This window comes from Neomonachus schauinslandi, chromosome 11 (genome assembly GCF_002201575.2).
Source record: "Neomonachus schauinslandi chromosome 11, ASM220157v2, whole genome shotgun sequence".
Classification (NCBI taxonomy): domain Eukaryota; kingdom Metazoa; phylum Chordata; class Mammalia; order Carnivora; family Phocidae; genus Neomonachus; species Neomonachus schauinslandi.
In genome coordinates, this window is record NC_058413.1 from 11,774,374 (window position 1) to 11,793,486 (window position 19,113).

A 19,113-nucleotide genomic window follows, 5' to 3' on the forward strand; every position below is an offset into this window, starting at 1 on the left:
AAAGTTGAAAATAGAGCTACCATACGATCCAGCAATTGCACTACTGGGTATTTACCCCAAAGATACAAATGTAGGGATCTGAAGGGGTATGTGCACCCTGATGTTTATAGCAGCAATGTCCACAATAGCCAAACTGTGGAAAGAGCCAAGATGTCCATCAACAGTGAATGGATAAAGAAGAGGTGGTATATATATACAATGGAATATTATGTAGCCATCAAAAGGAATGAAATCTTGCCATTTGCAATGACGTGGATGGAACTGGAGAGTGTTACGCTGAGCAAAATAAGTCAATCAGAGAAAGATATGTATCATATGACCTCACAGATATGAGGAATTCTTAATCTCAGGAAAGAAACTGAGGGTTGCTGGAGTGGTGGTGGGTGGGAGGGATGGGGTCGCTGGATGATAGACACTGGGGAGGGTATGTGCTATGGTGAGCGCTGTGAATTGTGCAAGACTGTTGAATCACAGATATGTACCTCTGAAACAAATAATGCAATATATGTTAAGAAAAAAAAAAAAGATAGCAGGAGGGGAAGAATGAAGGGGGGGAAATTGGAGGGGGAGACGAACCATGAGAAACGATGGACTCTGAAAAACAAACTGAGGGTTCTAGAGGGTAGGTGGGTTGGAGGATGGGTTAGCCTGGTTATGGGTATTAAAGAGTGCATGTTCTGCATGGAGCACTGGGTGTTATACTCCAATAATGAATCATGGAACACTACATCAAAAATTAATGATGTAATGTATGGTGATTAACATAACATAATAAAAAAAAAAGAAATATATTCCTCTTGTAGGTTAACAGTTACTTTTCCAAGCAAGTACCCTATCTGCTCTGATCCCTGCCTTGGAAACCCTGAAATTCTTCATGACCCACTGATTAAGGAATAATTGGGTCCACAAGAGGCCTCTAGGACACTCACACTATGGTCCTCACTTATTCTAATTAGTCATTAAACAAGATAGACTTAATCATACTCCCACAGGACTTCCAGGATGGTGGGTACGTAAGCCAAACACCTTCTCTTGCTTGGATCTGGTATACAGCATCACTGTCAAGATGGCCATAGCCCAAAGTCTGATCTCAGCCACCAGAGGATCAAACGGACAATTTGGGTTCAGTTGAAGAAAATGTTTTCTAAGAATCAGAATTATCTGCAGACAGTAGATAGGGAGCCACCCTGCCCTGGAGGCATCTAAGCAGAGGTTGGATTATATTGGATTGTGAGACTATATTGGAGGTGGCACAAGCTTTGGCTGGGAGAGCAGGTCCACTCCAATTATGGGATTCTATAATTCTATGATTCTAAATTGGGCATCAGTAAACTACAGACCATAGCCAAAATCCAGCCCCGCCCCAACCCATTTTTGTAAATAAAGATTTATTGGAACACAGCATGCCCATTAATTTACATATCATCTACTTTTGAATTACAAGGGCAGAATTGAATAGTTACCACAGAGATCATTTCGTTTCAAAGCCTAAATTTTTTTACTCACTGGCCATCTACAGGAAAAATTTGTCAACCCCATTCTAAAAGCCTCCTAGGATGAATTCTTTGATAAAGCAACCAGTCACTTCTAATTTACCTTTCTCATTAATCCAGATGGCATAGCTACTAGATTGTTTTCCTTAAAAAGATGCCTGTCTTTGTTTAGGATATTAGTAAAAAATATTCAGGTGATCCCTCAGAGTCAATACGGCTTCCCATGCTGTCAAATGGACAACCAAAGGAAAGTCAAGCTCCTGAGACGCTATAATATGCCTTTTCTCCTATTTCCATTGTGAAAGGACTGAACTACAGAGTCAACCTGAACATAGCGGCAAGCTCAGCAAAGCTGAAAGCAGATACACACTGAGCTCCTACCTGCATCCTATGGAGCTTTACATGGATGATTATTTACAACTTCACCTGTTACATACAGGTAGATGCTACTACTTATGTTTCATAGTTGATGTGACGGGGGTTTAGGGAGGCTCCAGAACTTGCCCAAAAGTCACATATGGAGCCAGGATGTTGCCTACATTTCAATTCTGAAAACTCTGCTTCCCATCCATGTTTATCAACCCAGACTTAAGATATTTTGAGTTGCTATACTAAGCAGAACAAAATCTAGAGCCTGAATAGACCCACAACCCAGCCCATGCTGTTAATGTCACATTTAGATCACCAAAAAAAGCAGAGACAATAGGAATATCTTTTTTTAAAGGATTTATTTATTTTAGAGAGAGTGAGCAAGCAAGAGAGTTCACAATTGGGGGAGGGGCAGAAGGAGAGGGAGAATCTCAAGTAGACTCCCCACTGAGCAAGGAGCCCAGTGCAGGTCTCAATCCCATAACCTTGAGATCATGACCCCAGCCAAAAATAAGAGCTGGAAGCTCAACCCACTGAGCCACCCAGGCACTCCTGAGACAATAGGAATATTTCAGTGGAGGACCCAAAGCTCCCAACTCCAAATAATTCTGGAAGAACCACCTCACCTAATTAGCTTGTTTTACCCTAACCTATTCATGATTATTTTAGGTAGAAAGAAAAATGTCTCTGTTCAAAGTCCCATCTGAAGATCCTGTGGTTAAGGAGGGAAAGATTGAATGTTAGACTTTTGTTATCCAATAATGAAACAAATATAGAAATATGAAATCTGCCAGCAGTTGACCCAGGGAGGTCAAATGCCACTCAGTAAATTCTTTTGTTCAGCTATTCCTCAAAGAGGAAGTTACAGGACAGGAAAGACGTGGGGACCGAGAATCAAGGACATAGAGGAATCCCACTGTATTTCCAGTCCTGTTGTGTATAAAGTCCTTCATGTGAAGCTGCTTTCAGCTGAAGGAAAATACAAGAAGCACTCTTCATATTAGACTGATGTCATTTGGAACCCCGAAGGCAGATGGGGAGGGGGAATGGGTTGGTCCTAACTGCTCTGTCTCCGCAGAGCTTAGATTGGAGAGGAGATGGAAAAGGAAGGGAGCTCTGAGGGCTCACTCAGTCACCCAGACTCTTAAAAGAGCATTAAATTTGGTATTGACTAATCCAAATATAGCACCTACAATGGGTGCCCAACAAATAATAGATGCTCAATAAGTATTTAGGGAGGTGGGTTGGGGGGATGGGGTAACTGGGTGATGGGCATTAAGGAGGGCACATGATGTGATGAGCACTGGGTATTATACACAACTGATGAATTACTGAACTCTACTTCTGAAACTAATGATATATGTTGGCTAACTGAATTTAAATTTTAAAAAATAAGTATTTATTTAACGGGTGGATGAATCAGGCTTTCATTAGAATGTCCTGGAGAACTGTTCTGGGAAGGGTACGGAGGCAGCCTCAGAGCTCAGCAGGAATGAGTGGTATGACTGATGAGTGATGTCTGCATGACGTGGAATAAGGAAGTGCAACCTAAAGAGTCAGTGACTGTTTCTTCTTTATTGCAGTGAAAATGTCACCTTACACCACAGACCGTGTCCCTCAAACCTACATGTGGAAATGGCAAAGAGAAAAAAAGGAGCAGAAAGGGAATAGTGGATGAGGAGAAAAAGCATTAGCAAAATTGGGAGGAAGAGGGGAGGGAAAAGTGTTAACCAAGAAAAGAAGAAAAATGTCATAGGCTGGCAAATCCTGACCTAGCTTTCAGTGGGAATATGCGGCATTTCACATGGGCCTTCTGTTTTTACCAAGGTTAAAAGGACTCAAGGAACCACAATGTTCTTATTTTGGGGGTCAGAATGCAAACAATCCTGGTGGGAAGAACAGTCTCAGAGGGGAAGGGCTTGACAAAGCAGCTCTCCAAACATCAGCTTAGCAATCAACTCTTCAAGAAAAGAAAATGTGATCACTTTGTTAACTGATACCTCCTGGATTTTCCAGAACCAAGTTGATTCCAGAATCTATAAAAGATATTGTTCCTCAATCCATTTTGCGACCATTTGACTGGTTTCCTGGATTCCTGCTAAAAATAAGAAAGGGATTGGTCCCCGCAAACACAGCCAGGGTTTCCTGCCCATGTCAGACCGCAGGTGATATGCAGAAGTAGGAAACAGCTAGACCTGCTCCAAGCCCACACATAACTGAACCTCACACGTGAATCATGGTTTGGCTCAGAAGGTTGCACGTGCTCAAACTGAGAAAGAAAGCAGACGTGGGACTTCCCTCTTGCCTGTTTCTGGAGGAAGTGAAATCACACTTTTGCAGCACTGAGGTATATCTTTTGCATAAAAGTGGCCTTTTTCTTTTAGAGACCAACATTCTGGTTTTTAGGCCCTTGAGAGTAGCCATCTGGAGAGTTTCTGGGATTGCATATGCATTTCAGCACAAGAAAAAGCAGAGGAAGTTGCCAGTGAGCAGAATAAAGCAGGAAAGGAATGTGTGACCCCCCCTTCCCCCCATAGTCAAGGTCTCATGGCCACTTCCTCACACCTGACCGCCATGAGCAGCAATTCCTGCCGGTAGCACGCAAATTTAAGTTGTGCTGGAATTCCCATCATTCTACACTTCTCTTTTCATTGTTTCTCCATGAATAGAAAAGAGAACTTCCTTGAACACAGCAATCGCAGGCTTCACATCATTTCAGGTATATGAAAATTCCAAAAATAATTTGTTTCTTTTGTGTTTAAAATGCATTTTCATTGCTTATTTTCCTGAGTACATAGGCGATGATTGTTCCACACCCATCCCTGTGTTTGCTACTTAGTAGATTCTCACTAAAAATGTGTCAGATGAGTAAAGATATGCTCCTTGTTGAAGACTCCAAAAATATACGAAAGTGAGAGGGAAAAGTTTAAATCATCTATAAAACCTACAAGCTGGATACCATCGCTGTCAATGAGTTGGTGTATATCTCTCTTGTGATATATATGTGTACATGGTGGAGGTCACACTAAGTGTCTATCATGCTTTTATCACTTAACATTATGGCATAAGAATTTCTTACGTTACTAAAATTTTTTGAAAATATAGTTATGTATAACACCCAGTGCTATCCACAACTAATGAATCATTGAACACCACATCAAAAACTAATGATGTACTATATGTTGGCTAACTGAACATTATATTAAAAAAATAAAAATTAAAAAAGACCTAATTACAAGATAAAAAAAGATAAAATAAAGAAAATATAGTTATGATGGCTGTAAAATATTTTGTCATATGGATGCAATATAATTTCACTCCTGCTGGCTCTTTTAGCTATTTTCCACTTTTTGCTATGGTAGAAATGAAGAAGACTGTCCAAACAACAAGACAACTGTGTGCATTCAGAGATATAGTAACACCTGCATAGAGAATGATCTATATTCGCCTTGCTTTTATTCTCATTGCAGAAGAGTGAGAATGCAACAGGATCTATTAACAGGTAAACAAAAAGTAAGAAACTGTCAGCATGTCTCCAAAACCGGGTCAGTGTGAGGGTTTTCTCGTGATGATGAACTAGCCCTGCGAGAGTCTGACAAGGAGTGTGTGGGGATTTTAATAGACTTATTGGAAGTACTCGAGGGCACTCACCTCTAATTTTTCTAGTGGTCAAATCACTCTACTGAGCTACAAATTTATAACTAACTCATTTATAAATTAGCCAGGACATCCCGTGCACAGGCTTGCTTCTCTGGCCAAATATAAACTGGACACTGGCTCATACATTAATCCCTCCCCAATATAAGTAGATTCCTCCATGCATGATAACCTAGCCATGAATAAACCCAGAACGTCACCAAGGTTTTAATAAGAGTGAGTTCCACCTGTGAACCTGGACAACTGGTCTATTTCTATCTGAAAACAGCTGTCACTGCATCAGGGGCAATATGCCGCCATTCAGTCCCCTGAGAACTTTTCCCAGGTTGCATACAGGTGATGGTGTCGTGATACATGTAAACTGAAACATGACATTTTCAGCCTCAGCGCTGCATCTGGTTCGTGGTAAGATGTGGGGGGGGCCGTGAGGGTACCATTGGGAGCTTCGTTAATTGCTTTGGATTATTTGGCTACCACTGAATGTACTAAGATGCTCCCTACTGGTCTTAAAGTAGTGATGGAGCTGGGCTTCGATGAATCCTGTGCTAGATCAGTGGGTCTGGAAACACTCTTCCAAATTACGGGGTCTAATAGGCACAGAAGGAGATTCATGAAATTATGTTCTCCTAACGATAGAACAAATGAATTGTTGCTTTAAAAAAATGAGTAATAAAGAAGCACATTCTTTTTTACGCACCTATAATGAATACATGAACTTAGCAGCAGAACAAAAAATTAAAGATGTAACAGCAGGTACCCACTTATTGCCAACTGCGTACACACACACACACACACACACACACAGAGGATGTATAAGTGTGTATATACATACACAAATATTCCTGGGCCACTGTCTGCTTTTCATCAATCAAAAATCTAGATTAGAGTGTGGATTTTCTCTTTGCTTAAACATTTCTGCATGGAAGGAAACAACAGTGTGCGGATCACTGGCTTTGACTCTGGATGGGGAGGACAGTACACACTGAGGTTTCCAGCGTGCAGCAAAACCGAGTCCTCTTCAGGTCTCTACAGTTCTGCCTCAGGTAATGGCACCTCCAAAGCCTGGACTTTTAGGCTTGTGACAGTAAAACTCCACAGGACTTATGTCCAAGATTTTCCCTCCTTTCTCGTGTGTGAACTGCCTTCCCCCTCCGGTGAATGGGAGCCCAGGCCTTGGCCTTGACCTACAGCGAGCCTAGGTAAGGTGGAGGCGCAGTGTCTCAGTAATGCTGATGTTGCCATTCACCTCTGCATTTACAGTAAAAGGAAACTGATACTGGAGTCCCAAGAGAGAGCCGTCAAGGAAAATTTGAAACATCAGAGCAGAACGTGAAACCAAAGGTTTCTTTCAAAGCCGGAAATCTCCTGTGAAGGAAGCAGTAAGACATGCGGTCGCCCTTCTTCTGAGAGCCCACTGCTCTTGCAGTCACTAGCCTGGGGCTGGGGGGCGGTGGGGGCAGTTAGGGTGGTTACCTGTTCAGGATATAGGGCTGCGTTTGCATACCTAGTACAACATGATTTTCTTCAAAGTCCTGATGGGCCTTAGTATTCTGATAGACTCTCATTTCCCTATTTTGCCCTGAGATTAGCCTAAAGAGGAACTGGCGGCTTGAGGAGAACTGTTGTATGTGTTTGTCTCAGCAGCTGCCTTCTTTCCCATCTGTTCAGTTTGCACCAAGCTCGCTGGCTGCGACTTAGGGCTGGCGTGTGGTTGGGGCTGAGCCATGAACGGCCTCAGGGGTGCCATCCTCTTCTGGGCGGTAGTAGCGTGGGCTAAAACGGACAAGCCTTTGGGAGAGACAAATGAGGCTGGATTTCAAAAATGCAAGAATGCCTTAAAACTACCTGTTCTAGAAGTCTTACCCGGAGGGGGCTGGGATAACCTGCGGAATGTGGACATGGGACGGGTGATGGACCTGACTTACAGGAGCTGCAGGACCACAGAGGATGGACAGTACATCATCCCCGATGAAATCGTCAGCATCGCCCAGAAACAGAGCAACCTAGAGATGAACTCCGAAATCCTGGGGTCCTGGGTGAATTACCAGAGCAGCACCTCCTTCTCCATCAACTTGGAGCTTTCCCTTTATTCCAAGGTCAATGGCAAATTCTCCTCTGATTTCCAGAAGATGAAGACCCTTCAAGTGAAAGACCAAGCTATAACTACCCGGGTTCAGGTAAGAAACCTGATCTACACGGTCAAAATCAACTCAGCTTCAAAACTAAGCTGGAGGTTTAAGAAGGAACTCATGGACATCTCTGACCGCCTGGAGAACAACCAGACGCGGATGGCCACCTACCTGGCAGAGCTTCTGGTCCTCAACTATGGCACCCACGTCATCACCAGTGTGGATGCTGGAGCTGCTCTCATCCAGGAGGACCACATCAGATCCTCATTCTTACAGGACAGCCAGAGCAGTCACACTGCTGTGACCGCATCCGCTGGGATTGCCTTCATGAACGTCGTGAACTACAAATTTGAGGAGAACTACACGTCGCAGAGCGTCCTCACCAAGAGCTATCTCTCAAACCGAACCAACTCCAGGGTGCAAAGCATCGGAGGGGTTCCTTTTTACCCAGGCATCACCCTCCAGGCCTGGCAGCAGAGCATCACCAACCACCTGGTGGCCATAGACCGCGATGGCCTGCCTCTGCATTTCTTCATCAACCCCGACATGCTGCCTGAGTTGCCGGGGCCCTTGGTGAAGAAGTTGTCTCGCACGGTGGAGGCTGCCGTGAGGCATTATTACACGTTCAACACCTACCCTGGATGCACAGATGTCAACTCGCCCAACTTCAATTTTCAGGCCAACACTGATGATGGCTCTTGCGAGGGGAAAATGACTAATTTTTCCTTTGGAGGAGTTTATCAGGAATGCACCCAGCTCTCAGGGAAGGAGGTTGCCCAGCTCTGCCAAAACTTGGAGCAGAAGAATCCGCTCACTGGTGATTTCTCCTGCCCCTCTGGCTACTCCCCAGTCCACCTGCTGTCCCAGATCCACGAAGAGGGTTACAACCACCTGGAGTGTCGACGGAGATGCACCCTCCTCATCTTCTGCAAGACGGTGTGCGAAGATGTGTTCCGGGTGGCGAAGGCTGAATTTAGGGCTTTTTGGTGCGTGGCGAGTGGCCAAATACCAGAAAACTCAGGACTGCTTTTTGGGGGCCTCTTCACTGGTAAGAGCATAAACCCTTTGACAAATGCACAGTCCTGCCCGGCTGGCTATTTTCCACTGAGACTTTTTGAAAACCTCAAGGTATGTGCCTCTCAGGACTATGAGTTGGGATATAGGTTTTCCGTTCCCTTTGGTGGGTTCTTTAGCTGTGCAGTCGGAAACCCCTTGGTAAATTCTGCCATAGCCAACGATTTAGGGGCACCTTCTCTAAAAAAGTGTCCTGGGGGCTTCAGCCAACACCTAGCCCTCATCAGTGATGGATGCCAAGTGTCCTACTGTGTCAAGGCCGGGCTTTTCACAGGAGGCGCTCTGCCCCCTGCCAGGCTCCCACCTTACACCCGGCCACCCCTCATGAGTCAGGCTGCCACCAACACTGTCATCGTGACAAATAGCGAGACGGCGAGTTCCTGGATTAAAGACTCCCAGACCCACCAGTGGAGGCTGGGGGAGCCGTTAGAGCTGCGCAGGGCCATGGGGGTCATCCACGGGGACGGCAGTGGTCTGTCAGGAGGGGCAGCAGCTGGGGTCACAATGGGGGTCACCACTGTCCTGGCAGCCACCATTGCCCTGGCCGTCTATGGCACCCGGAAGTACAAGAAGAGGGGCTACCAGGCATTGGAGGACGAGAGGCAGAGTTTGGCGGCGGGCTCTGCAGAGACGGGGGGCGCCCCTGACCAAGAGCAGGAGCAGAGTCCAGCCTAAATCTCTCCGGAGAAACGTCTCTCTCGTCTCTGTAAGCATGCCTTTCATCCCTTCACGCTTCACTTCTGCCTTCCTGAGGACTGGCGTGGCAGGTGCAAGAAAAAGCAGGTATAACTTTGTGACTTCCTTAGGGCTCCCGGCCACAAAATGAACAGAGCTGCGTGGACAGGGTTGGGGTGGGGTAGGAGAGCCAACATGACTTTTTAAGCCAAAGTCATCGTGGGGGCTAAAACATGAAGGGGGTATCTTTTCTCTGTGTGCATCGTTGATTATCTTCACCTGAATACATACGTGAGAAAAGAGACGGGGAGAGCATGTTGACCTTTGGATTTGGAGACCATGCATTTAATCTGAGATCGGCCACGGTTTCCAATTCATGAGCTGTAAGAATTTCTAAGTGTTACCCTCCTACTCTTTTGTTTTTTAAAAAAATCTCTCTGGAGTTCATGCTCCTGGAGGCTGAAAGTTCCGCCAGAAGATACGGGAAGTCCCGCATGGCCACTGATTTTCACTGTTGAGGGCTCTGTACTGATGGACGGGGTCCTCTCAAGCTCATCTGAACAGCAAGATGTTGTCTCTACTAAGTCCATGTTTTCCAGCCTTCCAGCCACAATCCTGACTCACTCAGACCAGGTCACTTTTGGACTTCAGACGAGTGTCATAAAGTCCTCAAAAAAATATTCTAACTTATAATCTTCTATTAGGAGGTCAAGGGAGAAGGGATGGTTTGGAGACAAGGCATAAGTTAAAAAAAGGGTGAGAACTGGACAAGATCCTGGCACTCAGGGGAAACTGGTTACCCTTAACCACCTCCCTGGCTTATGGAGCTGCAGATTGGGGTAGAACAAGCATTACAGTTTCCTGGTCTCTGTTACCAGAGTACTACCCCTGCTTCATCCATGAGGGGCCCTTTCCCTTTCTGTCCTCGCATCACATGTACACACCCCCAAACACACATGTGTGCACCCCCTGAACACATCCCCCAAACATACACAGACACACACCCCAAACACATGTGTGCACGCACACCCCCACCCTCCCTCCACACACCACATTCCAACAAGAAGTCTGCATTTTTCTAGGGGCAGGAGACAAAGTAAACCCACACCTAAGTATTATTTCCTCCCTAAAACAAAATAGAGCAGAACCTACCAATTATGTACCCTACCTTTGTTTTTTTTCCCCCAGCAGAAAAGAGGCTAACATGATCAAATCTATGTTTTTAAATGAAACAAAAAAGGCATCCAACACCATTTGTGATACATTTATTTCTGTTCCAGGCTGACCTCCCTCAGGCATCCAGCAGGATGCATGAGTGTTTCCTGGCATTTGGGCCTTTGCTCAACTTTATTTATTTCTTTTTTCTTTTTTTTTTGAGGGGGGAGGTTTGGCCCAATTTTTATACCAACCTCACCGAATTGTAACGATTAAGGTGAGTCTACTAATACCTCTCCACGACATTAAAAAAAAAATTTTTTTTATTAAGTAAATTCTACTCCCAACATGGGGCTTGAACTCAAAAACCTTGAGATCAAGCATCACATGCTGTACGCACTGAGCCAGCCAGGCGCTCCTTCTCTACAACATTTTTAATAGTTACATGTCTCTTCACCGAATCAGATGCCACGAATGAGTTAATTTTTATGAAGGATAATCTGTCCTCACCTCGTTAACATTCACAATCATGAGTTTAGGCTTACATAAATCCTTCTGAGAAGCCTGCAGCATCCCAGCCTGTGGGAAGATGGGAAGGAGGCTACTCGTTCGTCTCACCCTCACCTTCACACTCACACTCACACTCATCCCCGGCTGCCCAGCCGCCAACACTGATTTCTGCAACCTCGTCTCTGAACTCTGCCGCTTAAGCATTAAAATAGTCTCCTAAACCTCTGGGGGGTTTTGTGGGTAAATTTCAGCTGAACTAACCACTTCTTTGCAAATTCCCCCATGAATTCCTCGAAGAGGACTGAGTCAGAGACAAAGTACAGCTAAGGGCTCTTGGACTTTTAACGCTAACTGCCCTTTGAAATAAAAGTTCTTCACAAACTTACATTTCTAACAAAATTATGCATAAGTATGCATTAAAATGTGTACTTAAGGAACACGCTGTCTGACTGCTCATCCACAGGAAATGAAAATGCGGGGGTTTGCAGTTTTCTGGTCATTTTGCAAAGTCAGAACCCAGAGCGGGAATTTCACAGGCTCTGCTGTCTTGACCCAGGAGCTCAGGCTGGGCTCTGTGGGAAGATGAACCCCAGCTTCGCGAAAACAACACTCTCTAGACTCTCAGAAATAGAGACACATTTGGGTGATCAGGGCAGCTTTGCATTTGCATTTTGTGTTCGTGTTAGTGTAGGGATTAATACTAAGTATTTATTTGAGAAACAACAGCCTGCAAATTACTGAAACATACCCTACATAGTAGTCAGGTGGAGGGAACTGTAAGAAACATTTGTGTTTTTTTTTTTTTTAAGATTTTATTTATTTATTTGAGAGAGAGAGAATGAGAGAGAGAGAACACATGAGAGGGGATAGGGTCAGAGGACGAAGCAGACTCCCCGCCGAGCAGGGAGCCTGATGCGGGACTCGATCCCGGGACTCCAGGACCATGACCTGAGCCGAAGGCAGTCGCTTAACCAACTGAGCCACCCAGGCACACTTTTTTTTTTTTTTTTTAAGATTTTATTTATTTATTTGAGAGAGAGAGAACACATGAGAGGGGATAGGAAACATTTGTGTTTTTTAAGGCGGTCTTTCCCACATAGATTCACTTACATTTCCCCAGCCGAGACGGTGCAGTCTAGTTCTTGAGAGGAACAAGAAGTCAAGCCAGGTCCCTTGGTCAAATGTATGGGTGGAAAAGATGTGGGGGGGAAAAGAGAAAAGGGATTCCCCCACCCCAGCTTGGGGCTTGTGGCTGCTTACAGGTCGGGGAAGTGCCCCAAATGCCTCACAATTCGGTGCCCTAATCTGCAAAAAGCAGAAGGTTAACAGCAATTTGTGGTTGTTCACTTGCCATTTATTGTTCTGCACATACACCTCATGAGCACCAGGTGGCGATGTCCTCTCACAGAGCAACACCAAGGACTTCAAAACACACCAGTTACAAAGATTTACATTAGGACATTCGCCTTCCCTCTCCCAGAAAACCCCCACTCAATTGCCAGTGACCACAGACAAGAAAAGGGGACAGGGCCCTTTCTTGTACTACATGCGGCCTCCCCCCTACCCTCTCATGCACACAACAGTGCAATAACAGGACGAGTACTTTTGACCAAGTGTAAAACCACAGAGAAGTCCAAGTTTTACAAAAAAGGTAGAGGAAAGGGTATGAAACACAAAGGCACGCACAACCACATATACACAAGTAACCTTTAAGGGATGCGCATCTGACAGAGTTTGTCCTCAGTCCCATTTGTCATCCCTGGAGACTCAGGAAGGGAGAAAGTAGGCTGCTGGTGCATGAAAGGAAAGGCATGGGATTCCCCTCGCGGTCCAGAAGACACAGCGGGAACAGCAGTGGTGGGAAAACATCCTATGTTGGAGGGCTGGGTGCTCAGGACCCCTGCTTGCAGGGTTCTCACTGAGCCCGAGACTGTGCCTTTCCAGGCTGGCACAGAGAAAGGGCAAAGGGACGCCCCCGCCTTGCCTGGCACAGTGTTAGAAAGGAGATTCAAGATCCCTTCTGCCTAGAAAGCCCCCCAGAAGAACAGCATAAGGATGAGGTCACGCCTATGGAGCATCTTCAGAGAGGAAGAGAACCGGGGCACAGACATAGTCAGCATCCTAGACAGGGAAGTCTTGAAGTATGAAGACTCACTCTCAAAGTGGTATTGCCCCTGGCACCCTGCCTGGTCCATTCACAGTCCTCTCCCTTCTTTGCTCAGCTGTCCCCTTCCCCGTCCATCCCTTCTTCTGCCTGCTGCAGGGAAACCAGCCTCTCCCCGCTGACCACTGCCAGTTGTCAGAGTGTATTTTCTTCCTCTCCCCACCTACTCCACAGCTGTGTGTTTCTACCCACTGACCCTCAATCTGTTTCCTGATCCCCGTGGGTGAGAAGCTCAGCAGACACTTGACCCGGGTCTCCTGCTGAAGGCGGAGATAGTACTAAGTCTACAGTGAGGCTCTTCAATGATCTCTGTTACACAGTAGCCTGGCAGAGGGCACGGGGTGTGATATTAAACACCGCAGCGATGTCCCTTCCACCGAGTTCATATGTTTCCTCCCGACTGTGGCAGGAAACTGTGCCCTGTGGTGCAGTGAACTCAGGTCCAATGTCCTGGTCCGCTGGTGAGATAAGATGGCGGCCGGCTGACGGGAGAAACTGGACCTAAGGTGTCAGGAACAATTCCTCCTATCAGAGCTCCCTCTGCTGGAGCCAATTAGCATCTTGATAGCCATTTGAAGAATGAGGAAAGGCTCAGCACCAGCATGTCCCAAGGAACTGGGTGACACTCAGGGGAATCCACTGGCCACACGGACGTCAAAACGGTTATGGGCAAACAGCAAGGAGCTACAGAGCCAGTTCGCAGGAAAGCCTGGCTTCAGGTTCTAACTTAAGTACCATTTCTGAACGTTCTTTTGTTTCAATTTTCTAGCATCAAAAACCTTCCAAATATTATGAAATATATATGGATATATATACGTCAAACCCCCAAAACATGAGGTATATAAATTCAAATTAGTATCCAGAGGAACTTCCCTCAAACATATAGTTCAAAGAACCCACTTTCAAAGGGGGAATTGGGTTTCCCTTCTTGATCCCCCTTCTCTCCTCCCTGACCCCCAATTTATTCCTTAAGGGAAGCAAAAAGCAAGAGGAATGCTGGAGAGGGGATAGAGTCTTGGGACACAACCCAAATGCAGGTTGGACTGGACCATGATGTGGTCCCAACCCTGTTAGGAATGAGCTAAAAAGTCTCCCTCCATGCTCTAGGTCAATCTGCAACAGATGAGGGGCCCAGCACCACCTCTGAGCTCTGATTAGCAAATGTACATGGAGACAGATCAAAGCCCTCATAGAAACAAGACTGGGTGAATTGGTTAGATCCAATCTTGAAAGAGATATAAAAAGGGGTCAGTCCAGCCCTCATCTTACACTTCTTCCCAAGCACAGTTCCTTGGGGCATCTGGCAAGATGCATGATTGTTACCATCTGGGTCCAAGTTTACTATGGGATGGGTTGCAAAGGGTGAGGAAAGTTAAGGAACCACAGCTTGATTGTTTGATCCTCATCAGAACTGGAGTTTGACAGTTTGCAAAACAGAATGGGAGAACAGGATGGGACTGTCCACCAACCTGGCCCAGTGGTGCATACACGCACACACACATATATATGCACATACACAGATGGCACAGAGCCCAGCGTGGGCTCTACTCACAGTGACTTGATGAAACTCATGGAATCTTTGAGCTGGTCTGGGATGAGTTGGGAAGAAGGCTTTGGGCTCCTCTCCCTGAGGACAGTTCAGATGCTAAGTGGGATGCAGACTCTGGTCTGATCAGAGAGGGGCTGGAAACATCATGGGATGCCACCCCAGAGAGGAATCCCAGAGTCCATCCATCCACACAAGAGAACCAGATGCCTCTTTGGACAGGTCAAAAACGTGAGGAGGGAGGGCCCAGAGAAGCCAATGACTGTTATGAGAGCTAAATGTGCTCCCAGAAGCCTTTGCCTCCCTGACCCTCTTGGTGAGAAGTGCTTCCTTGCTGTACACAGAGGCATTGATTTCTGATGTCACAGCAGTTTAGCGGTTCACCCCTTTGCCCCCCAATCTTGCACAGTGAGAGCTCCTCGCCTCCAGAGGAGGAGAGAAAAGCAGAAACTCCGCTCTCAAAGGAGAGTGGAAGCAGCAAGAAGCCAGCTGAGGTACTGAATCTCAGGCTTCACAAGGCCAGGGTATGGAGTGCCCACGCACTGTCCATACCCTAAGTGTGCTGACCATGCCCCCTACTTAGGGGGGTGGGGGGGTTCTTGCCTACCCAGCACCGAAAACTCCATGGGAACAGACCGAGGATGGCCCTCATCCCTTGTCCCCTTTGTGGCGGATGAGGTTTATGAATGACGTCACCTTACTCAATCTCACTCCCCGCTGTGGCCAGGGGGGATGGGGGATGGGGATAGGACAGAAGGGGAAATGAGGGAGTCGGGAGGGCATGGCACCGACTTCCACCTTGATTCTCCCGCTTCCTGCCCTGTGGTCCCCACAGCCCCTCCTGGCCCAAAGACCCCCCTCCCCGCCCCCAGCTCAATCCTTCTCCTGGGCAGTGCTGTCCTCCGAAATGCCCTGGGCAGCCAGTTCAGCCAGCACATTATCCAGGTAATTGGCGTCTGGGTAGCCGTGACCTGTGAGATTAGAGCCGAATTCTGTCTTGTGGTGGACCTCGTTCCAGATGACGGTATCTGACTCGCCTGTGGTGCTGGAGGTACCGATGGCAAAGATGAGGCGGCGATCCCAGGCCACGAGCAGCAGCTTCAGCACCTGAGCGAGTCAAGGCAGGAGACCAAAGGCAGACACTTAGTGTCGGTCAAAGACTACGCCTTGGACGGCAGAGTCTTCCCAAAGGTCCACCTCTTCTTGAGTCATGATGCCCCAAGCGGCACAGTGAACAGCAAGAGTTTGGGTGTGGTGTCAGGGAGGCGCAAGTCTTGGTTCTGTCACCAGTGAACTGTGGGAACTTGGACAAATGATGTCACCTTTCTGAGCCTTAATTTCCTTACTTATAAAATGGCAGTGCTATGATCTGCTAAATGTTACCAGTGCTTTCATAGCAGGGACTGGCACACACTACTCAACAAACGTTAGCTACCAACATCACGGCTAAAAGATAGGACCTAGGAATTCAAGGCACTTACGATCCCAGAGCTTCGGAAGCTGTGCCTTTGCTACCACCCCCTCCCCGAAGGGGGTATTAGGGCACACGCAGCTACAGACGTGCCATAGTTCTCCAGGGACGTGGTTGAAGTGCTGTGACCTCTACCAGGCTATTTCATATATATTTGCTCCCTTGGTCCTCACGAGCACACTTGGAGGCAGATCTGGCAGGGGCTATTATCGTCTCTATTTTATAAGTGACGCCCAGTGAGGTGTTAGGCCTTGCAGAATGTTCTAATTCAGCGAAATTAAAAAAAAAAAAATCGTTGTTGAGTAAGACAACTGCCTAACATCCTATCCAGCATGAAGAAAGCACCCGATGTAAATGCCCGGGATTCAAAAAAGAACTACCATGGGGCACCCAGGTGACTCAGTCGGTTGAGCATCCGACTCTTGATTTCGGCTTGGGTCATGATCTCAGGATCCTGAGATCGAGCCCTGAGATGGGCTCCATGCTCAGCGGGGAATCTGTTCTCTCCCTCTCCTTCTGCCCCTCCCCTTGCTCTCTCTCTCTCTGAAAAATAAAAAGTATTGGGACGCCTGGTGGCTTAGTCAGTTAACCGTCTGCCTTTGGCTCAGGTCATGATCTCAGGGTCCTAGGATTGAGCCCCGCATCGGGCTCCCTGCTCAGCAGAGAGCCTGCTTTTCCCTCTGCTGCTCCCCCTGCTTGTGCTCTCTCTCTCTCTGACAAATAAATAAATAAAATCTTTAAAAAATAAAATAAGGGGTGCTTGGGTGGCTCAGACGGTTAAGCGTCTGCCTTCAGATCGGGTCATGATCCCAGGGTCCTGGGATCGAGCCCCGCATCGGGCTCCCTGCTCCACGGGAAGACTGCTTCTCCCTCTCCTTCTACCTGCTGCTTCCCCTGCTTGTACACTGTCTGTCAAAAATAAACAAAATCTTTAAAAAATAAAAAAATAAAAAAATAAAAAAATAAAATAAGTATTAATAAATCTTTTCTTTTAAAGATTTTATTTATTTATTTGACAGAGACAGAGAGAGGGAACACAAGCAGGGGGAGTGGGAGAGGGAGAAGCAGGCTTCCCGCGGAGCAGGGAGCCCGACGCGGGGTTTGATCCCGGGACCCTGGGACCATGACCTGAGCCGAAGGCAGACGCTTAATGATGAGCCACCCAGGTGCCCTCTTGACGGTAGTTCTTTTTTTTAAGATTTATTAACACTGGGGCGCCTGGGTGGCTCAGTCATTAAGCGCCTGCCTTCGGCTCAGGTCATGATCCCAGGGTCCTGGGATCGAGCCCCGCGTCGGGCTCCCTGCTCCTCGGGAAGACTGCTTCTCCCTCTCCCACTCCCCCTGCTTGTGTTCCCTCTCTCACTGTGTCTCTCTTTGTCAAATAAATAAGTAAAATCTTAAAAAAAAGAACTACCGTCAACATGGTATGGGCTGGAGGTGGGAAATTATAACAGTCACAGCAATAACAATAGCATACGTTAGAAATATGATCGACCTCCCCTGAGTGTTCACTTACAAGTAGCAAGCACTGGGTCATGTAGTAGTTACAAAAATCAGATACAACAGGTATTCTCATTAATCCCCTTTCTGCAGATGAAGAAGCTCAGCAGAATAAGACTTGCCCTGGTCATACACCAGGCAAGCGCAGAGGGGGATCTTGACTTCAGGACTGCCTGACTTCACTGCCTGTCCATGGTCTGAATCACTACTCTGTTGACTCTCAGATGTGAATCTGTATAGATTTCAGGGAGGAAGATGCTTTTGAACCGAGTATCGGAGGGAGAGGAGGGTGTGAATACAGTTAACCCTTGAGCAACACGGGTTTGAACTGCTCAGGTCCACTTATATGCGGACTTTTTTTTTTTTTTTTTACAGTCCTATAAAAACTTTTACAGGACAGCACTTACAGTTTTCTTAATAACATTTTCTTTTGCTTAGCTTACTTTATTGTAAGAATATAGCATGTCATACACATACCATACAAAATATGTGTTAATTGACTGCTTGTGTTATCGGCAAGGCTTCTGGTCAATGGTAGGCTATTACTGATTAAGTTTTGGGGTAGTCAAAAGCTCTATGTGGAGGGGCTCCTGGGTGACTCAGGCAGTTAACTGTCCGACTTGATTTTGGCTCAGGTCCTGATCTCAGGATCCTGGGATGGAGCCCTGTGTAGGGCTCCGTGCTCAGTGGAGGATCTGCATGAGGATTCTTTCCCTCTGCCCCTCCCCCCACTCCCTCTCTACTCCCTCCCTCTCAAATAAATAAATCTTTTTAAAAAACGTTATATGTGGATATCAACTTCAGGAGGATGGGGGCCAGCTCCCCTGACCCCTGAGTTATTTAAGGGTCAACTGTATATCAGTAGAAAAGGACATGTAGACACAGTAAATAAATATGAGCTGAAGCGTGTGTAATTACAACAATAGTTTTCACCATGCTGGGCATTTTACAAATGCTACTTTCATTTAATTTTTACAACATCCTGTCCATGCAGATAGAAATGATCACCGCTGTTTTATAGATCCGGAAACTAAGACTTCAGAATGTTCATCTTTATGCCAGTCCCCACTTCTGATAAACTGCAAAACTAGGACTTGGACCAAAGCCAGTCTGGCTCCCAAACCCATGCTCTTTATTACCTTGCTGTGCAAGAGCCCAGGTTAGGGCCCCAGACCAGCAGACAAATGAAGGATAAAGGCGAGGAATTAGTATGAGGGGAAGGTTTAGACCCACACTGTAGTAGGTCTTATATGCCAAGCTGAGAAGGTTGTACATTGTAAAGAAGGAAGGGAAAGACATCAAAACAATTTTTTGGGTTTTTTTCCTACTTTATTTCTTCTCAACAAAAAAGCTTGATGCTAGAAACCGTG

General features: G+C 46.4%; 2 protein-coding genes across 2 annotated transcripts in view; one reads left to right on the plus strand and one right to left on the minus strand.

Moving 5' to 3' along the window:
• Window positions 1–7,192: 7,192 nt before the first annotated feature.
• Window positions 7,193–11,436, plus strand: MPEG1 (macrophage expressed 1). The gene has a single exon (XM_021684872.1). The coding sequence runs from the start codon at window positions 7,244–7,246 to the stop codon at window positions 9,395–9,397; it is 2,154 nt and encodes a 717-aa protein (XP_021540547.1). The 5' UTR covers window positions 7,193–7,243; the 3' UTR covers window positions 9,398–11,436.
• Window positions 11,437–15,645: 4,209 nt separating this feature from the next.
• The window catches only part of DTX4 (deltex E3 ubiquitin ligase 4), a 32,609-nt gene continuing 29,141 nt past the window's right edge, over window positions 15,646–19,113 (minus strand). Inside the window, exon 9 of the mRNA XM_021684871.1 lies at window positions 15,646–15,879. Coding sequence (XP_021540546.1) covers window positions 15,646–15,879 — 234 coding nt within the window. The remainder of the gene's footprint in view (window positions 15,880–19,113) is intronic.

Coding starts and splice junctions, on each gene's coding strand:
- MPEG1 (XM_021684872.1), top strand. CDS start 7,244: ATGAACGGCCTCAGGGGTGCCATCCTCTTCTGGGCGGTAGTAGCGTGG.